This window comes from Camelus bactrianus, chromosome 5 (assembly GCF_048773025.1).
Source record: "Camelus bactrianus isolate YW-2024 breed Bactrian camel chromosome 5, ASM4877302v1, whole genome shotgun sequence".
NCBI lineage: Eukaryota > Metazoa > Chordata > Mammalia > Artiodactyla > Camelidae > Camelus > Camelus bactrianus.
In genome coordinates this window covers 42,545,518-42,572,079 of record NC_133543.1, presented here as the reverse complement: position 1 = coordinate 42,572,079, position 26,562 = coordinate 42,545,518, and the positions used below count along the sequence as shown (strand labels likewise).

General features: G+C 38.4%; 1 protein-coding gene across 15 annotated transcripts in view; it reads left to right on the top strand.

Moving 5' to 3' along the window:
* Positions 1–26,562, top strand: part of CCDC148 (coiled-coil domain containing 148) — a 325,980-nt gene that overhangs the window by 145,155 nt on the left and 154,263 nt on the right. For all 15 annotated transcript variants that reach the window (XM_074363720.1, XM_074363726.1, XM_074363722.1 and 12 more), the window contains one exon: positions 11,601–11,719. In XM_074363720.1, coding sequence (XP_074219821.1) covers positions 11,601–11,719 — 119 coding nt within the window. The remainder of the gene's footprint in view (positions 1–11,600; positions 11,720–26,562) is intronic.

Here is a 26,562-nt window from a genome sequence, read left to right as displayed (position 1 = left end):
CAGATGGAGAAAATAAAAACACCCTGGATGATCAAGAGCCAGATGTATTTGTTTTTCTGTAAAAGATTTCCCAGCAGGCAGTTTTAAAAGAAAAGTCTTAAAAATTAACTCCAGGTGTCAATTTTTGGCTGTATTTTCTGGCGAGGTCTTGATTATTATTCATGGCGATTTGATTTAATTAACAGAACCCATACAATGCTTGCTATGTGCAAGGCACTGCTCTATGTTCATTTAATCTTCTTAATAACCCTAAGGGGTGGGTACTAATATGATCTTCATTTTATAAATGAAGTAACAGAGACACATAGAGAGAACATAATTTCCCCAAAGTCATATAGCCATTAAGAGGTGCAGTTCAGATTTGAACCTGGGAGGTCTAACTCCATCGTCCATGATTTTAAACACTGTGCTGTACTGTCCATCACTGGGCTTGCTGTTTGCTGTTAATTTTGTGATTAATTGATTCTGAGAAACCTCCGTTTCGAACTATTTGCTTTAGGGTCTTTGTCAGGGCTTTGGTCCTGTCCTAGTTTACTCAGCGCTATTAAACAGATAGGTCACTGATCATTTAAAATCTCTTTAATAGTCTGCTTACTAGGAGTATTTCTTTTCTGTTCTACATGTGCACACAGTCTGTCTTCTTCTAAATCTTCTCTTAGGATTTCTCTCCTTGGGTTAATGAACCATTACGGCTTTACAAGAAACTAGACCAATATAGTTTGATTACTGTTGAAGTTTCAAGTACAGACATGCGTTATGAACAGATTAAACACACACACACACACACACACACACACACACACACACACACACACACACACACACACAATGGCTTCATTGCTTCCTTGGTGGTGTTCTTTTGCTAAGTTGACTGAAGAAAATATTCATGATTTTGATGTGATTTTTTTTAACCTATTGACATCTTAAGTCACAAGAAGAGAATTTCCAGTCTCCCAATTCCCCATCTACCAACCTGTCAGAGTCTGTACCCCTTCCCCACCTTCCCTCCTTTTACGGTGCTCCTATCTAGGCCAGCCCCTTCATTTAAACATAGAATCTTATTTCCTCTCTCCTACTCAATCTCACTCCCACCACCGTTTCCCCCTTTTCTTCTAGACCTTTCCTATTAACCTACAAATATACCATTATGACTTATATTTTTAAAAATACTCTCCCTTGACCTCACACCACCCACCTTAAGAAAATCTCACCATTCTGTAGACTATATACACTGTCTCCATGTCTTTCCACCCATTGTCTTGAGCCATTTTGTCCCTCAACTCTAGCAAAACTGTGCTTTTTTCAAGGTCATCAGTGATCTCCATGTTGCTAATTCCAGGGGTCAGATCTCAGTCCTCACTTTATTTGAACTATTAAGATGGAAGTGATTGCTGCCTCCTGTTTGGAAAACTTGTTATTTGGCTTCTAGGAAGACGTTCTCTCTTTGTTCTTTTATCTCACTGGTTTCTCCTCAGTAAGCTTGGACAGATCCTCCTCATCATTCTTCCTTCTAAGTTGTGAAGTGCCCTGGGGCCTCAGTGCTCTAAGTATGTGTACTTTCTAGGCCATCTCAACCGATCCAATATACTTTTATGCCATTTATATGCTGACTAAAATTACCAATTAATGTCTCTGGTCAGATTTCTCTCTTGAACTCCAAACTCACACATCCCAGTGCCTCAAATCTAATATACCCCAAATGTAATCTTGTTATCCCCTCCAGACCTCTTTCCTCCATATTCCTTTCCTCCACAAATGGAAATCTGTTCTTCCAGTGCTTGATCTAAAAAGCCTTGGTATTATCTTTGACACCTATTTTTCCCTCCTCACACCCTATATCCCCACCTTTACCTATTGTCATAAGTAGAAGGCTATACCTTTCAAATTAGAGCTATTATATTAACCTCTTATTCTCCTAATTAATTTCTCTGCCTCCTCCTTTTCCATGCCCACTCTCCCCTTCCAGTCTGTTTTCCACACAGCAGTCAGAGTGATGCTTTTAAAAGTCACATCAGATTATGTCATTCCCTGCATCACACTCAATATCTGTTGGATCTCATATCCTACCACTTTCCCCCTCACTCACCTTGCTCCAAACAACCCTAGCACATGTCCCCTTAGCCTTTCACACTGGCTGTTCCCTCTGCCTGGAAGGTTCCTCTCCCAGATGGCTGCATAACTCCCTTTCTCACTTCATTCAGGGTCCCACTCAGATGTCGTCTTATCAGAGAAAACATCCATCCTCAGTGACCAGACTTCAAATATCATCCTCCTTTCCTGTCACTGTCCATTTACTCTACTTAATTTTTTTCTTAGCATTTATCATTCCTCTGACATCTATTCATTTATTTATTGACTGTCTTCTCTTTCTCTTCTAGAATGTAAGCCCCATAAAAAGGGGGCATTTGTCCATTTTCTTCATTACCTCCAGTGCCTGATATAAGGCATTTGATAAATATTAGTTGAATGAATGAATTTAGTGAACAAGCAAAATACAACTGTACTTTGATTTTGAGATATAGAGGGAAATATGCCAAACAAGGAAGCCCTAACAAGGTGGGTGACCTTGGGTAAGATATGTAGGCTCTGGGGGATTTTGCCTCCTCAATTGTAAAATGAGGTGTTTGAATTAAATGATTGCTTAAGTCACCTCAGCTCTAGGAAGTCATGATTGAATGACTCTGAGGTTTGATTACTTTTCACTTTTCACTCTCCCTGACACTTCAGGCTTTGAAATACAACCTCCTCAGGATATATACTCCCTTCTTAATGAATAGTGAAAAGAGAGAAATTAAACAAGATTACAGACAAATTCATTTTAGCAATATCAACATATGACATGATCATTATGTAATATTTCAATGCCCCTACTGAAAATAGACCTTCCTCCTAAAGAAGACATCACAGTTATTTTTAAATCCACCTGGCATTTCAATTAAGAGGGAGATAACGAATGTGTTTACCCCAGAATACTTTCTTGGCTCATCATGTTCTAAGGACGTAAGACTGCATCACAGCAGAAAATAGCTATTGCCAATTCGAGTAGGCAGCTCTGCTATGGAAGAAAAAAAAACTCTCACGTAAGTGACCAAAGCAAACATCACCTAAAAGATTCATGTTATTTATTTACACTATAGACATCACTTACTTCAGAACAGCTTCTAATAAAGGCACTAATGTTACTGAGCTAGATATCTACCCTTTGGGTCATATCTACTGTCCATCCTGCTCTGTGAACAGGAAGTTGTCCTGTATAAGGCTCCTTTGTCCTCTGGCTTCTGATTGGGTTCAGTCAAAGTGGAAGACTAGAGATGAGGATGACAGAGGACAGAGAGGTTGGGAGAGCTGTTCCCCAGGTCCCAGCCCTGCAGAGTTGTGTTGCCTGGCTGTGTCCTCCACCAAAGGTCCCAGCTCCTGACAGGTGGCCCTCCCCACACAGCCTTCTCTGGCTCTGGTCTCGGGGGGTGAAGCAGCCCAGCTACTGCCTGTTCCCTCGTGATTGTCGGCATTCCAACCTTCTTTGTCATTGTCCCCTTGTTACATTCTTCTGGATTTATCCTAATTCTGAGTGTGCCATCTGTTTCCTATTAGGAATCATTAAAATAGAAAATTAGTAAGAGAATAAGAGACAAAAAATTAAGAGGATGGGAATACAGTTATGTCAGCAAACTGGGACTAAAAAGGGGTGCTGTAATTGAACATGGTTAAAGTTAAAAGGAAGCATTTAGCTCTTATTTGCTAATAATAGACAATATCCAGCACATCAGGAGCTGGTGGGGGGAGGGAGGCAAACCACCCAGGGGAAAGGATTTTCCGTAGAAGTTTTACTGAGTCTAAATCAACCCTCATAGGATATTGCATTACTGCAAAATTAAGTCATAGTTCTCTGAAATTCTTCTATAGAAAGTGAATGTGATGCTTCATGCAAGGTGATAAAAAATGAAAATGTTATACACAAGGATATACAGTATTTTTGTTATCTGACTTGATATGGGAAAAGGATTGAAAAACTTCCAGAATGAATAATAATATTTGTGTCCCTTAGATATTTCTTCTAAATTTTGACTTTTTTTGGCCAGACTTTTAAAATAAATACTTTTGTAATTATAAAGTATTTTATGTCCATTGTAGATAGTTTAGAAAGTACAAAACAAGCACACAAAATACAATAAAAATCACCCTAAACCACTAACAAAAGATTAATAACAATGGCCTTATATTCTTTTTTCTGTATACACAAGTATTTTAATTTAACTAGACTCATACTACATATATTATTTTTTCCGTCTATCAATATATCTTTTATATTTTCCTATCACATAATTTTTAGTGTTTGCATGGTATCTCATGTGAAATATTGCATTTAACTGATTTCTTATTTGGGGGTGTTATATTACTTTCCATTTTTTTACCTTTTTAAGGTTGTAATGAACATCCCTATACCTAAATCTTTGCATAGGTGCCTGCTTATTAATTCTTAAACTTTATTTCTTAATTTCTTAAAGCTTTTGCTAGTTATTTTCTTATTTATTCTTCAGAAAGAGTCTGACAATTTACCTTGTTGCCAGCGGTGGGTGTGCTTGTTTATCAGACTGGAGAGTTGTGGCAAAAATGCTCAAGTTTAGGACACTGATAAGCAGCTGAAATACAAATAGTCTAAATTGTGGACTGAAAGGAGATCCATTAAATTCAAATAACCAGGCAGGATGGTGGGAAAACTTGCTTTCTATTTTAAAAACCAAAGAGCTAGCTTTGGATTTTTTACCCACGTAGAGAGTTTTTCCATCTTTGCCTAAAGAATGACCTGCAAAGTAATTATTCTGGAGCCAAATTTTTATTCGGAAGCTTCAGCAAGTCCTGGATTAAAGTCCACAGATATCTCTATTCCATAATGTATAGAAGACATTACATTGGCTGAAAGATTTTGAGGATGGAAGTGACCAAGTGTCCATCTTTACACAAAAAACCTTTAATCTGGCTTCTGTGGACAGTTTATTTTAGGGAAGTACCATGTCACCGTACTCTGTTGGGATTACATGTACCTCCATACTCCATGTGACTAAATGAGTGGGTCCACTGATTGCCTGTGGTCTGTCATTATTGTCGATTTGGATGCTTATTCATTGTGTTGGATTTATATGAGTTGATATAAGAAAAGTAGTATGTGTAATGTTGCTTTTCCATATTGTTTTCCACTGGATTAGTTTAGCGAGTATGTATTTTGTACCTCTCATCTGCAAGGTGAAATATGCTAGACACAAATAAATGCTACAGCATAAGGCCTATTACTTGCCTTTCAGTTCAAACAAATGTGTGAAAATTTATCTGGCAAAATATAGATGATTGTCAAATTGATTGCATAGGAAGAAGAGTCATACCTCAATTGGTGATTTTATGTGCTACAGGCTCATCTAAATGAAACAAGTGGGGAAAATTTAAAGTGAAAAAAAACTTTTTAAATAAAGAGATCTTGTTATATTTTCATATGTAGCAATATTACTTTTTTGTGGGGGTGGATATTCCCGGCCAAAGTAGAAAAGATGTAAGATGCAAGGAATTCACTAAATAAATTAGAATCTAGAAAATGGAATAAAAATTGCTCTATCTAAGTGGTTTATGAGGAATCAAACTGGATATTTTGAACTCCATAGTTCATATAATTTGTTTATCTGGTTAAGAATTATGACTTCTTCCTGAATGAGTCATTAAAGCTTTAGGAAAAATGACTGAGGAGCAAGGTACAGAAGTCTGTTTGTTCAAAGATTCAACATCACATAGATTGCTTGAAATCAGAGACCAAACTATCTTCCTACTATAATATTTTAGCCCTAACTTTCTGGTTTCTATGTGTAAACAAGAAATTATTATTTCATGTTGGACTGAAGGAGTGAAAAAATATAATTTAATGGTTGTGTAATAGTAGTCCAAGTTTTAAAAAATTAATCTCTGTTGTACTTGAATATCATAAGCATCATGTTTACTAATGGAGCTTTTACTAGGAAACAAATTGTTTGCAAGATTACAAAAGTAAGGTGGGATATAAAAACGATCTTACACCCTCTGAAAAGATAGCATAGCATTACTTTGGCCCATAAATCTTATAGAGAATAGTTTTTTCAGTTTGTTTATACTTTTACTGGCTTAACTTTACAAAAATGAACAAAATGTGGGACTATGAATGAGGACTATTCAGTACATATGAGCAATAACAAGAGGAGATGGGGGACAATGAGGGCCCGTTTTATTTTTCAGAAAAGCAAGACTTTTCTAGAAACCTCATCTGGAAGTCAAGAGACAGGGTTTAAATTCAACTCTTATCACGTGTGCTTTGTTTCCCCTGTCATTAGAATGTTATAAGGATCCCTCAAAAAAAGGAGTCTAAAAGCAGTGTGTTTAAAATCTGTGTCTCAACAGATGTCCCAAAGGTCTAGTTAAATACCCTTAAACTTAACTTTAGTTTGAGGCTTGCCAAGCCAATATTTCATGACACACACTTCCTGCTCTTATTAATTGATGGAGAGTGAATGGAACTGTCCTTAGGGAAGTGTTTAGTTCAGACTTTACCATTCTGCAAATAAAACTGCTGGCCTAGTTCCCATCCACAACTTTGTTATTCTTGGACCAGAGACCAAAAGATACTTCCACTCACCCAATTTTGTGCTAGGAATACAAAATAGTGCCTTAGAAGGTACACTATGTCTGGAGGAGAGGGAGAAGGAGGAAGGCTTAGAAAGCAATGCTAAAATTGGGTCTTAAATGATGGACAGGAGGGCTTTAGCAGGCAACAAGGCAGGGCAGAGCATGCCAGACAGAAATGCCCAAATGTATCAGTAACAATCCAGTGGCAGACCTTCCCGCAGATGAACCAAGGAGTACAAGGCAGAACAAAGAAGAGAGGGTAATAAGCCTGAATTAAGGACCCCTGGTATACCAAAGATGGAGTTAACATTTTTCCTAGAGGGTTCAGGGGAATATTCAAGGAGATGCCATTTGTTCTGGTCTTAATGGTAGAGTAAAATCAACAGGTGGAGGAGGAAAATGCAGTTAGGCTAATTGAGAAAACTGCAAAAGGCAGATAAACATGAAAGTGCACGACCACCTTCTCTATTTGACTTATGTTTTCACTCTACAGATCTCCTCCGGTCCTGTGGCATCAAAGACCATTTTAAGTGAATAGCTCCTTAATTTAGACCTCCAGCCCTGAATTCTCCATTGAGCCACCCATCTGTACCTCCAGATGTTTACTTGGAATCTCTACTTAAATGTCTTACAGTCATTTCAACTCTTTAATATTCAACACTGAACTCCTGTCTTTTCCAAACCAGTTATGCTTTGAATTTTCCATCTCAGTTGTTAGTCGCATCATCCCACCAGTCGCTCTAGTGAAAACCTAGGAATTACCCTTGACTTCTTTTTCCTTCAATCTCCATATCTAATCCTTGACTGAGCACTCTGACTCCGCTTGAAAGCACATCTCAGATCTGAATACTTTACTTAATTTCCTGAATCCAGGTGATCATTTTTACCTTATTCTATTTGGTCTCCCTGTTTCTCCTTTGCTCCTGTACCATCCATTATTCACTCAGTAGCCTGAGCTGTATTTTTAAAATGTAAGTCACATAATATCACTCCTTGCTTTAAACTCATCAGTACCTTTTCCTCGTTCTAGAACTAAATCCTTGCGTAATCATCTAGCCCCCATCTAGCTTGCCAAACACACCTCCAGGCCTAACTCACACCACCTGCTCCAGCTGCACTGGCCTAGCCCCAACTCTGAACACGTGCAAGGTCTTCCCCACTCAGTGCTATTGCACCTGAAGCTCACAGACCCCGCAGTCGTCTCCCTCATCTCTTCTCATGGTTGTCTCACTCGCATGTTTCAAAGTGTAATTCACATGTCATTTAAAAATATGCCATCTAATAGTTCTACCTCAATTTTTCTAAATCATCACCATACTTATTTTCTTCGTAGAATTTCACAGGTAATATTCTGTTCTTTTACTTCCTTGTTTATCATCTCTCTCCCTCTCTCTTTCTAGAAACCCCCAGCTCCATGAGGTAGAGACCTTATTTCTCATTAAGCACCATATCCAAGCACATAGCAGAATATCTGGCTTAAAGCAGATGCTTCATAAATATTTGTTGAACAAATGAATGCCAAAGTCAGTAGTGTCTTAAGACTATAGATAAGGGTGGATAGAATCAAATACACAGAGACATCACATAAAATAAGGGTTGGAAAGGATGACTTGATTTGATCATTTGGAAGTCACTGGTGAGAGTAGTGAATTGGAGTTGGGGCAGAGGTAGGGGTGTCATGGGTGAGGAGTAAAATAGGAAATTGGAGAACAGTAAGTATTCTTGACTGAAAGGGAACACTGATGGGTGTGGTACTACAGTCTTGGGGGTCTAAAGAAAGTTCTTAAAAATTTTTCTTGATGACTGAGATTTGTGTAGATTTTCATGTGAGGAGAAGGAAGCAGCAAAGACCAAGAGGTTGAAAGGACAGGGGAAAGAAGGGTAGAAGATGGAGTAAGATTATGGAGATGGAATTGGGGAATAGGATCTGGAGCCCAGGTGAGGGATAAGTCTTGGACAGGATGAAGGACACCTCTTCCTCTGACAAGCAGGACATCAAGGAAGGTATCTTTTAGGGGCTCCATTTCCTCTGCTAAAATGAAGAGATAGAGACAAATGTGGAGCTTAACATAGTGAACAGGTTTAGGAATACCACCGTGAGCAATGGAGAGACACCGACCAAGAATTCATAAAAGGAAAGCTGATTGTCAATAAAGATTCAGCTGAAACCATCAGTTTGGTACCAGCTTCTACAGTTGTATAATTCTTTCATCAATTACATGTTTATTAGATGTATTCTATGTTCTAGACACCTTAGTTGCTGTTGGAAGTGCCGAGATAAATAAATCAGTTTCTACAGTCTAGTGGGAGAGAGGAACTAGTATACTAATTAGCAAAGCCTTGTGGTGAAGGCTACACTAGATGAATAAAATTATGTGACCAGAACACAGAGGATGATGGGGAAGGGACCGTAGGTTCTGGTCATAAGCTCGATGGCTATAATTGAAGCTTTCAGAGCTGGAACCGTTCTCCGTGATAGTAGAATCCTGGGGGTGGAGGTGGAGGTGGTTCATTGGAATGGAGGGAGTCATGGAACTGGGAGGTTAGCAGGTTGTGGGGCTTCAGACTGAAGTCACCTAGGAAGGTGGAAGTTGTTCTGGACAGGTCTTGTGTGGCTGTGACTCACATATTTGAATTCTTTTTTTTAAAATTGAAGTATAGTCAGTTTACAATGTTGTGTCAATTTCTGGTGTACAGCATAGTGTTTCAGTCATAACCATATATTCGTTTTCATATTCTTTTTCATTATAGGTTATTACAAGATATTGAATATAGTTCCCTGTGCTATACAGAAACTGTTGTTTATCTGTTTTATATATAGTAGTATCTTCAAATCTCAAACTCCCAGTTTATCCTTTCCCAACCCCTTACCCCCATATCTGAATTCTTGATGACTATTTGAGAGTGACCTGGAAGTCCACACATGCCAGTGATAAGGACAGGCAGAGGGTGATATAGGCTAGATGATGTAAACATCAAAGGAAGAAGGCATTATACATGAGAGGGATCGCATCATGGTCTTAAAGTAGCCATTAACAAGGAGGAAGATGTCCAAACCATTCCCCAGCCTCTTGGCACATGGGGCATCAGAAGAAAAGCATCCTTCACTAAGGAGAATTTCAGTCAAAACAATGGGGAGAGAGAGAGAGAGAGAGAGAGAGAGGGAGAGAGAGAGAGAGAGAGAGAGAGAGAGAGAGAGAGATTGATTTTTATGCTACAGCAATGGCCAAGGATATCAGAATCAAAATGGAAATAATTGGTCCTGAGATGCCAAAAAGCCTCAGGGAAGACATACTTCTAGGGCCAGCACAGAACACTGCACCAAATGGTGTCAGTGATCTGATGATACCAGCAACCTGGGGTTGGTCTGTTTGTAATCAAGGGATTGTTGGCAAAAAGACCACTGACTTCCCTCCAAGGTCAAGGTCAGTGCTGGGAGTGAGCAACGTTACTGGTCTTTCGGAATCCAGAGAAAAATGCTCTTTCATCCAATACCTGTTCTTTCTCAAACTTTAGTTTTGAAGTAGCTTTATTTTCTCGGATTATGAAAGAAATGTATATTCATTGCAAAAAGCAAAGTAACACAGAGAAGTATAAAGAATAAAATAAAGATCACTTACTAACTAACCCAGAGGGAGATGATGCAATGACTGTTAACATTTCCGTACCTGGCACTAATAGAATGCCCTGGCATTTATCAGTCAGGACTCTGAACTATCAGTTAGTGTTTCCTCTTTTCCCTCTCTTACCATCTCTCTCACTTTCCATCTTTGGGCTGCTACCTTTCTGGTTCCATCTCTGTTCTCTCTAAATGTAGGTCTCAGTCGTCTCTGGAGTGGAATCACACCCGTGGATCATCCAGTTATTTACTCAGCGTTGAATGGATGTCACTACTGTGGCTGTTGGTGTGGCAGGCCCCACGGCAGGGTTGCTGTGGCTGTGGCCCTGGTGCTTGGGATGCCTCTCTTGGTTCCCCCAGTGGGCAGAGACCATATTGCTGGGCAAGTTTGGAAACCACTTAGCTTTTCTTATTCATTTCTCAAAAGGGAAAATGCCACCTTGGGGTGAGGCTAACCCATCCTCTGCTGCAGCCCCTCTGCTGGTGGTCACTCACCACCATTCACCACTGAGGTACTGTTTTTTACCAGCAAGATCTAGTTCTTGACCCAGACACAACATGGCGGATCACAGTAGTTGAATGGTCCTCTGTCAATTATACATGAATTTCAGCTGCCTCATCATGAAGTGAACCCTGAATAATGGTTTCAGCCCCCTGAAAATAGCTTATGTGTGCTTCAGATTTTCTCATTCTGTCTCCATTCCAAGAGAAGGGAAGGAAAACATGCCTAGTGAGAATAATGCTTTCACCTTTTCAAGCTTGATAAATTTGTCCTTCATTTTACCACATAAGTCAGAACTACTATTTATCACAACTCTGCTAATTTTTTCTTTTCCTCCTTCCTCCCACCTATCTCCTGCCACTTCCCCAGATGCATAAAGCTTTCAACATCCTGCTGTCCATTAGCATGAATAAACCCATGCTTTTAAAGTAAAAATAGGTTTAATGCTATATTTGTTAAAGACTACATTACCATAAGAGGATAAAAATATTTTTGAGTAACAGGTAGATCATATACTTTAGAGACAATCACATGCTTTTATTGTGGTTCCCTGAAAGTCGATTATTTTAGCCATAGATGAAAACCTTAGGTCTCAGCACAAGTTATATTTCCACTTCAGAAACTGTTAAACCATGCAGTTTCTCAGGACATGTACTTTCGTGTTTTGCTTTATTTTTTCTCTTGCCGATATATTGTAAGCGGATCTAAGAGACAAAAAAGATGGAAGTGCCATTCAAATTGAATCTTTGCTATATGAACCAATGGATAATGTCATAACTTGGTTCCTTGCTTTTGCATATCTATTGTTAATTTAAATTTTATGTAACATTTATACAATAGATAAGAAAATACTGGGCTGAGAAAGAACAGAAATGGCAAGAAATGGAAATGAGAGATCTTCGGCGTCTGGAAGAACTGAAGAAATTAATGGCAGAACAGTCAGTAAAAGACAGAGAAAGGTAAAAGAAAAAATTGAAATTGTGTGGTAATGAAGGTCTTCTGTAATGTGTTAGGTGAATGGAGTTTTCTGTAATGTATTAGGACAAACAATATCTATACTTAATATGTCCTTATAATATTTATATTCACTAATGGATAAACTGATATTTGTAGTGTATTTCAGACTCTCATATTCATACAGGAATCTCTGGTTTTCCATTTTGTTCCTTAGACAGCTTCCTAGTTAGAACCCTCACAGAGGATTTCATAGTATTTGATTGCTCACTGTGTGCATGAAATAATATTGGCTGCTGCTGTGACTCAGTATTTTGACCCAGAAGGAGGAAACCATTGTTCAGATAAGATGGGAGACCCATTTATTATGACTGAGGCTGAGGAAGACAATACCCAATAATACTGTGCGATATGGTATTCATTCTAGTATACTTCAGATCGACTCAATATTGGAAAAACCCTGAGTTCCCTAGCACAATGTAATTTTAATGGTGGAAAGGGCATCTGAGATCAGCTTACCAGGTTTCTCCATTTTATGAATGCATGCACCAAAAAATTAAAGTTATTTTTCCCAAGGTTATTGTACCAATTAGGGTTAGTGAGGAGACAGAGACAACATAGTAATTTGAATAGGGAAAGTTTAAGATAAAGAATATTAATTCTAACCAAAAAATTATGTCATATAAAGGGGTAGAGAGAACTTTAAAGAACAGGGCTGGCTGAAGGAGGATTCTCGTGGAAGACACAAATTTGGAAGTGGGGTCCCCTTCTCCATGGTTGGGATTCAGATCTCCCTGTAGAAGGTGTGGTTGTGGCCTGCTCCAAGGTGGGGAAGTTCCTGGATGGGCTCAGCCAGGACTTGTGTGCACTCACTGGACAAGCAGGAAACGCCCTACGTGGGTGCAGGAGGCCAAAGCTACAAGTCAGCCATTGCGATGCTCATGCTTGCAAGACTCAGTGGAAATCTGACCATGGGATTACCTCTGGAATTTGATGGGAAGCTAACCATGTGGTGCCAGTGAACTCCATGGGCACAAGCACCACTGGGTGTCCTCCACACATGCTACTGGTGGCCATGAAGCAGGAGTAAGAAGGAGTAAACACTGGAACTAGGAAGGAAAGCCCCTTATGTCTTCAGCATCTCTCCAGCACCCTTTTCTGACATGGCTAATCACTGTGCCGGCTGCAAAGCAGAAATAGTTACAGGGTCCGTCTCTATTTTCAAAGAGCAGACAGTGAAGGATGGATTTGGAGCTGAGAGTCAATAAATTGGTAACTGGCATAGTTATCTAGTTTAGCTAGCTCCTGAGTAGATTTTCCACAGAAGATAAATTAAAAATAGATCTTTTATTTCATAACATAAATCACAATAAGTTTTCTTTACAGTTAGCCAATGTAAAAAAATTGCCTGGAATTCTTTGTACTTTCTGCTCAGTTTCGCTGTGAACCTAAAACTTCTCTGAAAAATGAAGTCTTCTAAACTAATCAAAATCTCATTTTTGACTTTTACATAACTTAGGGTGACATAACCATTTTATACAGCAAGATTCACTTATATCTAGGAAGCTTCTTTTGTGACCCATGGGAGTTATTTCAAACTCCAGTCACCAAGCCTGCAGAGTGAATCTGGGGTTCCACACAGATGCCAAGCAATTCCCAAGGATTTTCTGGATGAAATTCACATGATTTTCCAGGTATCTCAGGACTTAAAATTGAGTTTAATCTGCTATGAAGAAAAAATATAGCAAAGGTATGGCTCAAGGCTAAAAGGTGAAACAACCAATGAGAAACCAGTTAAACAAGCACAGACCAAGATATAAGAGGATACCAGAAGGCAGGCCAGGCCACAGGTCAGGGACAGAAACCCATGTGCAGCTAAAAACTAAAGGCAAGGCACAGGTTGGGGTCAAAAGGCTAGTTGGACAGTCTGAAACTATGCTGGGGAAACAAAAGAGAGCCTCAGGAATTAAAGGGGGTGGAAAAAAGGAACAGATGTGAAGTCTAAGCATGTAGGAGACATGCTTCTAATAAAATCTCCCCTCATAGTCAGGGAGTTTCTTTGATTACAGAGCCATTTCAGCCTTTTGCTTCTTGTCCCAGTAGTTAGCAAGATTAGCTGACTCAGAACTCCAGATGAAAAGAGGAAAAGGAAAATCAGATTGGCCTGCATTACATAACAGGGAGAAAAGGCATATTATAACACAGTGAAAAGTGTACTAAGGACTAGGAACCAGGAGACCAGGGCTTCAGCATGAAATCTTCTTTCAGTAAGTGTATGTCATTGATTTACCTCTCCGAGGCTCTGTTTTGTCCTTTGTGAAACTGAACTGGATAACTTCTGAGGGCTAAGTGAACTATCAACTTTTAAGGGTCTATGATCTGCATATTTGACTCATGTGAAAGGTTGTAGATTCAGATAATTATGAATCCATCCAATCCTTGCATGCCAGTGGGACATCAGTGAGGAAGGCCATTAAAATATCCAGATAATATATCAGAAAATAATTCTTAGAAGATTTTGGATGATATTATAGATAAAAGCAAAGTCCTCATTTTGTGATTTAGAGAGACGGAATTCAACATGTAACAAATGCTGGTAGCTTTTGCTTCTGACAAGAACCAGAAGTGATGTTCTTTTGTAACCATCCTGACACAAAAATGTGGTTGATTGGTTAAAAGCTTTTTCTCTACTACTGAAATACAATTCACAAATCTCATGTTTATTTTAACTGTAGGTGCATTTTTCTCATATCAGAATAAGAAGGCTTGAAGCAATTTCCAACTCTGTTAAAAACACACATCCACATAGCCTTGGAGGTTTGAAAACTTCTGTTGTTTATTTCCTTTTTCTATTTTTTAATTCTAAGATTAAGTTTCTTGAAAACCATACTCATAAATTAGCACATATATTAAGTTGAGCAATAAGAAAATTCCATTTTCCTGGGTCAAAAATGGTTAAGTATTGGCAATTTCATACAGTTCAACTTAAAAAAGAGATACAGCAATTCATTTCATGTATTAATTATATTTCCCCTCTCAATCTATTACAAGCTGTATTTTGTCCTCATCACTTTTTTTTAATTGAAGTACAGTCAGTTACAGTGTGTCAACCTCTGGTGTACAGCACAATGTCCTAGTCATGCATATACATAACATATATTTGTTTTCATATTCTTTTTCATTATAGATTACAACAAGATATTGAATATAGTTCCTTGTGCTATATAGAAATTTATTTTTTATCTATTTTATATATGGTAGTTAGTATTTGCAAATCTTGAACTCCCAATTTATTCTCACCCCATTTCCCGCTAGTAACCATAAGTTTCTTTGCTATGTCTATGAGTCTGTTTCTGTTTTGTAGGTAAGTTCATTTGTGTCTTCTTTCTTCTTCTTCTTCTTTTTTTTTTTTTAAGATTTCACATATGAGTGATATCATATGGTATTTTTCTTTCTCTTTCTGGCTTACTTCACTTAGAATGACAATCTCCAGATCCATCCATGTTACTGAAAATGGCATTATTTTATTCTTTTTTATGGCTGAGTAGTATTCCATTGTATAAATATATCACAACTTCTTTATCCAGTCATCTGTTGATGGATTTTTAGGCTGCTTCCATATCTTGGCTATTGTAGATAGTGTTGCTGTGAACATTTGGGTGCATGTATCTTTTTGAATTTGAGCCCCCTCTGGATATATGCCCAGGAGTGGGATTGCTGGATCATATGGTAAGTCTATTTTTAGTTTTTTGAGGAATCTTTGTACTGTTTCCCATAATTTATTGAGTATCTTTTATGTTAGATACATACAGGGAGGAGTGGAAAGTAAGGACTTGTAATGGTCATAGCTCATTTTTTTTTTTTTTTGGTCTTTTTAAATGTCATTGCTTTCTATTACCACTGAAAGTTGCAGAGTAAACAAACAGAAATTAGATCACCCTTCCATGCATGGGGGCCTTTTTCCCACCGTGTCGTTAGGACATTTTGCAAATCCTTATTCAAATGTTCAGTGCCTAACTTTTCTGAAGTTCAGTTGTCTTGCAGCTAACACATACTCCCCTTCTGTATTTGCCAATTATTGTTTCTACAAGGATGGATATAATTGTGGGCTTTCACTTATAGTCATTGCTATTTCTTCTAATTTAACAAATAGCCTGCCTTTTCCATTTACCTCCTTTGTAATAATTTTAATGTATTAAAATGTTTTAAACTATATCCTCTAGGAAGTGACTTTACAGATTTCTAAAAGCAGATGAACGTGGCTAAGCCATTCTTCTGCATATAATTTTATAACTAGAAAACTGAAGCTGGGCACAGCCAACAAGTGGAAGGTATGGGCTCTGAGCACTTCCTTTGCCAATGCTAATGGAACACTAGAGCAGGATTTCCATTCTTGGCTGCCATAGAATCACCTGGGAAGCATTCGAAAGTCCTTATGTCCAGATCAAGCCCTAGACCAATTATATCAGAATCTCTGGCAATGAGATTTCTGCCCCAGCAGTTTTTGAAAATCCTCAGGGATTCAGAAGTGCAGCAGCATTTGAGAACCAGTGTCCTAGAGTTCCTTCCATACTTTCTCAAGTATGGGCCTTGAGTCATCTGTTGGGTTCTTGAGAAGATTTCACTTTTTGTTGATGTGCTCCTGATTTCTCTTTTCCCAGCGCTACACCCTCACTGAAATAGTTCAGGGAAGTCATGTAGGTGAAACTATATTCACGGAGTAGTTGATTGATTCTAGGCATCCTCTGCAAGCAAAAATCTTGCATGTTTCTCTCCAAGCAGGAGAGTGTGTGTGTGTGTGTGTGTGTTTGCTCACAAACATGTTTAACAGCAACAAACCCTAGTTTTTAGTTATTGTTTCCAAAAGAAGAGAGTTTTCCTATGTCATAAAACAAATACCAGAAGTTTAAGATGGCGGTGACTGTTTGGAAGGAAGAAACTAGAGCCAGCTGCCTTCCTAACACTAGATTGGCTTTCTTAATCTAGTGTGTGTTTTGGGGTCTTGCCAACAGTGGGGAATTGACAGTTATTGCATTTTCAGAGTCTTAAAACCAGCTGTTTCTCTCTATTTTCCATGTCTTGTCTTAATAATATGCAAAACTCAGCATGTTGTATTAGAAGACATTAAGGGCATTTAAAGTGGGTCTAGAGTCTAATCTGAGATTCCTAAAGAATATGTTTAGTAAAGTGACTTCAACAGAAATTTTACAAACATTTGTTGTTTTTGCTTCTCAACACAAGATTCCCCCAAATTAATGTAATGCTCTTGTTCATTAAATCTCTGTCAACCCAATCCCCATTCCAAGTGGTTGTGCCAAATGATGTCAACCAATGAGCACCGTGAGACAGCAAGCAAATATAGTTCTTAGTAAGACTGTCTATTTTGTGTTTTAAATGATGCTATAAGTTTCACAAATTAGAGTTAATTTAAAAGACTGAAAGAGACCCCATTGATAGCCAACATGCTATCTTCCAACCTATAGAGGTAATTTTGTCTAAAGAAAAATAGTAACATGTAGAACCTGTTCATCGGTTTAGCATAACTGACTATGACATGTGTGTCTGTATTTTCATATACTGGGGCATTGATGCACAGATTATTTGCACATAATTGTAGCAGTCCTTGAATGGATCTTAGCTGAGCAAGCATGATTGAGAGAGACTAAGAAATTTATGGATAAAGCAATGTAGAGTCATTTTAATGTGAAAATGAACAAGGAAACCTGTGCCAGTGGGCAGACGGAGCACCAGCTAGACAGGGATGGCACAGCTGGGGTCATTCTAGAGGTCTTGGATAGTGATTCATCTCCCGAGTTACACGAGTCCAGCTTCAGATCTGTGGCCCTTTCCAGACCACAGGCAACTGGAGAGTGCCTTTTGTATAGTATTTGGGGCTGCTTTTACTTAAATGTTTACAACTTTGGTTTTAAAAATCTTTGCTCATTAAAAAGCTACTGGATTTCTACTAGATGCCAAGTTGGTCTGTCTGTTGCATATAGTTGTTTAGGACATAAAATGAAATGTCAGCAGGTATGTTTGGTAGAGAACAGACAATATTCTGAAACCCTTTATGATGCATTTTTATGCAAAATGAGCATGACTGCACCCTTCAGTGCCCACTGTGATTTTTTTTCTTTCATATGTATGTGTCAGTGAAATGCTCGCAGATGCTGTAACTCCAAACAGAACAGCTAGGTGCTACGGTATTTTCAAGATTAAGTTATCTCATACTCTCTTCCCCAGGAATACAGACTTTTATCTCAGTCCACAGATATTTGAAAGCTTCTCTTCGGGCATTGAGTTGTTTTGAAACTGCATTACCTTTCTCCCATTCAACATTTACACTAATACAGAGAGGTAGATGGTTTACTGTCCCTCTTCTGCAGCACAGGGACCCTGTGTCCTCCAGTGCCCCACATAGTATTTGGGAATGAAGTGGAGCACCACTCTGTCTGGTATTGATGTCTTTTTCACCAACCCCTTTGCTAGGGAGCTTTATTCAGTACTTTCAGGTAATGAAATATCTTTTAGGCATAAACTTTAAAGAAGATTTTATAAAGCTGCAGGGCTGGGTAGATAGAAATTTAGCAGCTATGGATGGAAGTGATAGAAATATAAAGCCACAGATTGAAAGAAATGTAGTGGCAGCTTTCACAAAATGCTGCCATCATGGTGGATACAATATAGCTTCAAGCACTTGGTGTTTACCCTTTGGAACTACGCCTACAAAAAAATATATGTGTACACACACACAGAGCTATCAGGTGATATTAAACTAATTGTTTTGTTAGTGAAAGGAGCATGTTTACAATCTGGGTTTTCTTACTTTATATATTTTAATATGAGTTTTATAGAGTCATATAATTTTAGAGCTGGGAGGAATCTTGGAAAGCATCTAGCCTAGCCCCCCGGTATTAACTAGAGTTCTAGTTTGCAAACAACAGAGATCATTTCTTGTCAAATTCTGTGGTAAAAAGAGTTTATTGAAAGATATTTGGGTAGCCTACAGCTCATTGTCATCAGATGTCTTAAAGACAAAAATCCAATTGATACCAACTCTCACCTATAAAATGGAGATTTAAAAAATAATACCTGGTTGTTGAGAGGAATAAAGGAGTTAAAACATAGAAGCACTTAACTTCAGTGCCTATTACATTGCACCTGCTTAACAGATCATAGTTATCCTAATAATGACGAGGGTCCAATTGCAAGCCAAGAGCTGTTTCTTTAGAGAAAAAGCATAACTTGCAAGAAAGCATGTGTGCGCTGCCAAATCCTGAGGGTCTCTACTAGAGGAAAACTTATAAATGTTTCTGGCAGGCTGTTAAGAACATCCTGGCCATCCATAATACACCAGTGCACCAGTGAATCCCCAGTGTCATAGGGCCAAGTAGCATTGCTGTCTTCACTGTGGCTTAGACTAGCTGGATAGTTTCTTTTGTTCTGGCCCCTGTTCAAAACTGCGAGCTTTTCAAGTCACCCACTAACCTGACTGGAGAAGCATTCCCAAAGGCCGATTTTGCTGCCTTCAAAATCCAAAGAGTATCGCCTGGCATTGTGATTTTTTTCCATTGGAAGTGTACCATGTGTCTTTCACTTTGAACATGGAGTAAGAGGATCTGTGTTGAAATCCCTACCTTACCACTTCCTGTGTCTGTGACCTTAGGCAGGTTACTTACCTCTCAGAACACTCCCACGTGGCTGTTAGCATAATGAATGGAAATAACATCTAAAAAGCCTCATATTAAAATACACACTCGGTATTGCAGTTCCTCGCCATATCCTCCTCCTTATCAGTAATGTTTAGCCAGCTGTCTCCTGGCTTTGCACACGGATGTTTCTCTGGCACTTCTAATTCCCCATGCCCCAGATGGAGCTATTCATCACCCCGCCCACCTGTTCTTCCTCCCGTGTTTCCATTTCGTAAATGACTCACGCCACTCACCCCACTGCCCAATCAGAAGCCCAGGTGACTCCTCCCTCTCTCACTCCCCACCCCCACCGCCAAGGGCTTAGTAAGTTTCATGAATTCACCTTTTACATATGGATCCCCCTTGCTATCCTGGGCAGTCTACTACTACCTCACACCTGAGTTAAGGCTACAGCTTCTCACTGCTTCAGTCTCACCTGCTTTGCAAATACATCCAGTCAGGCCATTCTGGTACTGAAGAGCCTTCGGTGGTTGACTTTCACACTTCTGATCAAGTTCAGATGCTTTAATGTTGCTTGTGAGACAAGCCATGTCAGACTCTGCTTCATCTCTTATCTCCCACCTGACGCTTGCCGTTCCCACTCCTCTGCAGACTGTTACACTCTGTCAATTCCTGCGGGCTCAGGGCTTTTGTCACCTCCATTGACTCTTCAGACTGTTTCTTTTACCCAGAATATTCTTGTGGCTAACTCCTTCTTCTTATTCTCTGTCTCTGCTCAGATGTGACTTCCTCAGAGAGATCTTCTCTGATTCTTAGACAGGCTTAGGTCTTGATAAATCTTCTCACGGTGCCTGTTGCAGTGAACTACTACAAACCACCCTATAACTGATTGGCATGAAACAACAACAATATAATTATTATATGTGTGGATCCATTGGCTCAGGAATTTGGACAGGACCCAGAGAGGATGGCTGGTCTCTGTTCCATGATGTCTCTAGTCTCAGCTGGGAAGAATTGAATGGATGAGTGTGACTTGAATGACTGGGGCTGGAATAATCTGGTGACTTCTTTCAGACTTCTAGTTCTGGGATATCTAGAAAGCTAGGAGTAGCTGGGAACTGTCAACTGGAGCTCTGCATATTTTCTCCATGAGACTTGACTTCTTCAAAGCACAGTGGGCTCAGGGGAGCTGGACTTCCTGCACAGTACCTCCAGGCTCCCGAAGCTCATCTCCCATCAAACAAGGCAGAAGGCTTATGACCTTTCATGACCCAGTCCTGGAAATCTCAAAGACCCATCAAGGGAATTTAGGGACCCAAACTCCTCCCAAAATAGGAGGAGTATTAATGGATTTGTAATCATGTTTATAGACCATCACTGTGCCCTATATCTGCACAATCTCAACATCTTTTTTTTTTTGTAATTACTTGTTACATTTTTCATCTTTTCTGGAAAATTATTGATTTTATGAGAGTGAAATCTGTGTCTCTTCACCAAGGTAGCCTCATATTTGGCACATTGAGGGTAACTTCATCTCAATAAATATTCATTTAAGTGAAAGAATGAATATAACTAGAATAAACAAATACTATGCAAATAAGGGGGATTTGATTCATTGCAGGAGAATGAGCCACACTTGTCCTTGTTATAATTAAACTAGAAAAATAAGGAATGGCTTCATTCTTTTGGTTATTTATGTTTGTCTTTTTTTCCCCTAAACAAAGAATGCCATCTCAAAATTGTCAAGCCTAAGGTATTAAAGGTCCTAAGTCAAAAGTAATCTAGTTCAATGATTTTAATTTTAAAATCTCTTCTAATACCTCTCCACCAAGTGGTCATATATCTTAGTCATGTTTGTATCTCCTGATATTAAACTTGCTATATTCCAGGGCAGTCTATTTCGTCTTTGGACAGATATTGGGATTTTTTTTTCTTTTCCTCTATTTCTTTATTTTTAGTCATAAACTCAGATCTGTCCTACCAGCTTCCACACATTCATCCTCCTTCTAGTGCTTGAGACCATGTGGAACAAGTCTGAACCTTCTTTCCCTTGACAATCATTTGAACATTAAAGATAGTTATGTTTGTCTCTTCCCACATATTCATTCCCATCCCTGTAAGTCCTTCCTTTTATAAGCTGTTTTTCGAAGGGGTATGCTTTCCACTCATTGTCATTTATGGTAGAGGAAGGCTTAGGGGAAAACCCTCACTGGTCAAAGGAGCCCACCAGCATGGTTCACCACACATCACGGTTCAGGGTCACTATGGAAGGGTCATAATAATAAAAGGATATAAATTATTGTAAACAAAGGTTATTACTTAAGAAGTTATTTGTATCAGTATCTAATATACATTTGTTTAAATAAGACAAGTTCATATCTGGAAGCAAACTAGTTTGATTACACAGAGGTATTAGCATGACATGGATCTGTCAAGACAAAGGCCCCAGAGTACAAAGACAGTGGGGTGGCTTCACTTGCAAAAGAAGCAAGTGAGACTCTCTCTCTAGATCCTGGGCTGATAGTTCAAGGTTCTAGTTATGATTACTTACATTATGACTCCTCCCAACTACACTGATGACAAATTTGAAACAAGCCTTCCTATTTAGAACAGTTCTTGGACTTAGTTAGTCTTAAGATCTGGGCGGAGACTCCAATGGCTGGCTTCGTGGCTTAAGAGCATTGATGTGCTTTTGACCTGTCACATCATCTAAAGGAGCCCCTTTCCTTCACGAAAGCCGAGGAGGGTGGCTAAAAGGCAGCGGACACAAAGGTACAATTGTAAGTTTCCCCCTTTTCCCTCTGAATTGAGCCATATCTAGCCTTATGTCTACGTTTTGCATCGCCTACAAGCTAAGAAGTTTGTTTGTTTGTTTGTTTTACATGTTTAAGTGGTTGAAAAAAAAAGAAAGAAGACATCATGTTGTGTGGAAACCACATGAAATTTAAATTTCTGTGTCCATAAACAAAGTTTTACTGGAACACACCACGTCCAGTCATTTGTCTATGGCTGCTTTTGTGTGCCACAGTGACACCTAAGTTTTAACACAAACAGAAACTCTATGGCCCACAATGACATGGTGACAGTGACAATATGACATATACATTGACCATATGACCTGTAGACCTAAAATATTTATCTGGCCCTTTACAGAAAATGTTTGCTAACCCCAGGTCTAATGGGATGGTGAAGGGGGGGGGGCATTAATGCCGTTGCTTAAAAAAGCAAAATATTCATATATACTTGATTTCCACCCTTAACCAGCCTCTAGATAGACCAAACTAGAATGAAAGAAAGCTAAGAAAACTTGACAGTCTCTCCTCTCATTGCATTCTTTTTTGTCTATTCCCTTTCACAGTAAAGCACATAGAGCTCTGGGTATGGTCTGACCCTCCTCCAAGAGCAGAGCAGAATTAAAAGCTTCTTCCCCAAGATATACACATTAATTAATTTTGCCCAAGGTGGCAGAATATTGGTGCATGTGTAAATGATTCATTTTTTAAAATCCATTTAGAACTAATAATCATCTTTCTCTTTTTTCTCCACTTTTTTCTTTAACTTTTAATTTCAATAAAATTCTAAGCTTAAAGAGTTGCAGGAATGGTACAAAAATTTCTACCTAGATGTATGGATTTTTAGTATTTTGCTTTCTCATTTGTAATCTCTCTCTCTCTCTAAACACACACACACACACACACACACACACACACACACCCCCACTGTGTTTTACCATATTATTTAAAAGAAGGTTGCAGGCATCATGACACCTCACCACTAGATACTCTAGTGTGAATTTGGTAAGAACAAAGACAATTATAATAACTAAGAAAATGAACAATAATTCCATTATATCATCTAGCATCCAGTCCATATTCAACTTTTCCTAATTGTCATAAGAATTTTTATAGCCTCCCCAACTGAGGTAATTATAGTCACATGAAGAAAAAAAATTATTTCAAGTGATTTTTGAAAATAATACTCTGTACATCCTTATTTGGATGTATTCTAAGTGAAAAAGAATAGAAATCCTAAACTTCACTCAGTGGGTCTAAGATTAGTGGTAATATTGGTATTGTGACCTTGAAATATTTTACCTTTTTTTTGTGGTAGGATAAAACATATAAATGAACATTATAGTGTTAACAGGACTAGGACTCAGTGTATGAAAAAGATTAAATAACATTTTTAAGACACTATAATATTAAATGTAAAATGACAATATCAATAAGAACTTGTGATTTTTTTCTTTTTTAAATAAACCTTTCTCCCTCTGGAAAGGGTCACTGAAAGTGCCACTAGAAACAATGACACTTTAGTAGCAATGAGCATACCTACTACCATTTAAATGTGTAGTGCCCCTTCCTTCTGTCATCCCACTAGACCTGGTATGAGTAAACTTTTCTTGTAAAGGGCCAGATAATAAAGATTCAGGCCTATAGGTCATTCATTCTGTGTACTAAATCATACAGTCTAGTATCTAAATCAATTTAGATATTGATTCCTAGATACTATTTTCACCTAAAGGAACCAGGGCTAACTGAAAAAAAGAAAATGGCTGATTTGAAATTATAAGGTGAGTTTAGGCTGTTTTATTGTGTCAGCTGATAAATGTTGACAAAATAATAGATTTAGAAAGTGACCTTTTTCAATCCCTAATGTAATGATTATTTCAGGCAAAGATCATCAACGGACAGTAAAACCTTTAGATGGAAGATTTTTGAGTAATAGATTTACATAAAGCCAAAATATCACTCCATGAATTACTTACTAAATGAAAAGAGGGGGAAAAAATTTACCTTTGCAATGAGGCAATCTGGCCATCACCAACTTAACCAAATGAACTAACTTAGCATCACTAGTAGCTGGGTAGCCTGATGATGTGCCTCGTGAGATGATGAATAGGAAATATGTCACCTTTGTGCCAAAAGTATTTTGCCTCAATCTAACCAGTTTTCTAGCCTAAGAATTGACAAATATTTTTTAGAAAGAGATAGATTGTAATTATTTTAGGTTTTGTGGGCCATATGGTCTCTGTCACAGCTACTCGACCCTGTTCTTATATAAAGCAGAAAGCAGCCATAAACAATATACGAACAATTGGTTGTGTGCCAATAAAACTTTATTTAAAAAACAAGCCAAGGGTGGGCTTTAGCCTGTGAGTTGTAGTTCGTCGACCCCTGTTTGAGACCTAACTTATGGGAAATTCAGGGGGAAGAAGAATAAAAAGAAATAATTAGATACCAAGAGGAAATAATGAAACAAGTCCAAAAAGAGAGACATTCTACAGAACAACTTCTTTAAGTGCTTCAAAAAAGTCAGTGTCCTGGGAAAAAAAGTGATGGGACTGTTCAGACTAAAATAAACTGTGAGACATGAAAACCAGTTTCAATGTGTGAACCTGGATAAAGGCCATCTTTTTCCTACATGGTACCACTAACCCCTGTCTCCCCACCCCTGTCTTGTGCAGCTAATTTTTTGGACCAAAGTGTAGAATCTTTTCATTTTCCTTCTCCCTCCATCAGAGTGATTTATAGCCACTAGTAGAATGACTAGTTTGAGAGTGTCTCAACCTTCTCGGGCTGCTTTTCAAAGCCTTGTGACAGAAAAATCAATTCTAGTTTTCTCTGAGCTTTTGATTAAAATCATTAAGAAAGCAAATTTATGAAGAGAGGGAGAGACAGAGAAGAAATGTTTATACTTTAAATGCCAGTCTTTAATTGTCTTCAGTCACAAGCTGGAGGTTGTATCATTTGACCCTTTTCTTCTCAAATGACAAAAAAAAAATGTACTTGTTCTGAATAACAACCTAAGCAGATAACTATATTTTTACTAATAATTATAATAAAATGATAGTCCTTACTCACCTGCAATTTTCCTATGACAGAAAGAACTTAGAGTTAAAAATCTTGATTTATTTCAGAAAATATCATCTAGAAGCATCTAAGATCTAGTCTAGAAAATAATTTAAAATAACATATAAACGGAAAACTTGTCTTAATATCAACATATTTCTTTATTTAAACCATTTACAAGAGAGTTATTTTCTAAGCTTAAGGTATCATATACCTTACAGCAAACTAATAAAGCTAAGTAGGATCTCTTCTAGACCAAGATATTTTTAAAAATTCATACCTTGCTACATGAGCCTCTTCTATTCTCCCCATAAAGCCTACACACAACTTTAGAGCAGACTTCTTTACATTTGAGTAATCTTTACAAGTCTGATAGTCCCTGCCTGTATTTTTCCACTCTAGTTTTGGTTTCCTCCCTTAAGAAGTCATCTTTGTGAGGACAAAGCTGTTTCAAAATCAAGATTTGTTTGATTTCCCTCATCACGATGAAAGTTTCTCCTGCTTCTGTTCCTTGGGGGAGGAGATGTTCTTGAACTTTACAGTGGCTTTTTAGTTCTGCTGAACAGAGGGCTAAACTTTGTGCTCCCAGTAACACAGAGAATCAAACAAGATAAATTTAAACTCAGTTCACCATTTCTGCTGCTTCCATCCTACAAACCACACTTACAGGATGATAGTTCTGAATGGTTCTTTCCAACCTGTAAAACAGATCTTGAGGCCACTACATGTATTGCTTGAAGATATCAGCCAAAAAGTCCGATGAAATCCCAGGCACCACTAGGAAAGAATGCAGAAGCATGAACTGGCATGTGTATAAGATCATCATAAATTTGCATTTGAGGGACTGCATGATGCCTAGTGGGATTCAGACAACAATAACTATAATGGCCATGAAGTTGTGCCATTCTTGTAGAGGCCAGAGTTGATGGACTGAACCTCTAGTGTATGAACACAGTGGGGGTATTATTTTAAACCCATTGAACTACTTATTTTATAAATTTAACCATTATTATTGAATGCCTACCATCTTGGCATAGAGGGGTGAACAAAAAAGACACAGTCCCTGTTTTCAAGGACCTGACAGTCTAATGGGGAACTCGGATATTCTTTGTGAGGGCCAGCACCCATAGATGGGAACGTCTGGGAGCAGCACCTAAACCAGGCAGAGGGTGAAAGGCGGAGTCAGGAAGTGGTGGAAAGAAAACATCCCAGAAATAAGAAGTGTTACTGCCACATCTCCATGGCAATTTTCAGGAACTGAAAATGATTTAGAACCATTGAAGCATGAAATTTGCAGCAGGTTGGGGAAAGTTTGTGGGGAAAGGATAAGTAGAGGCCAATCTA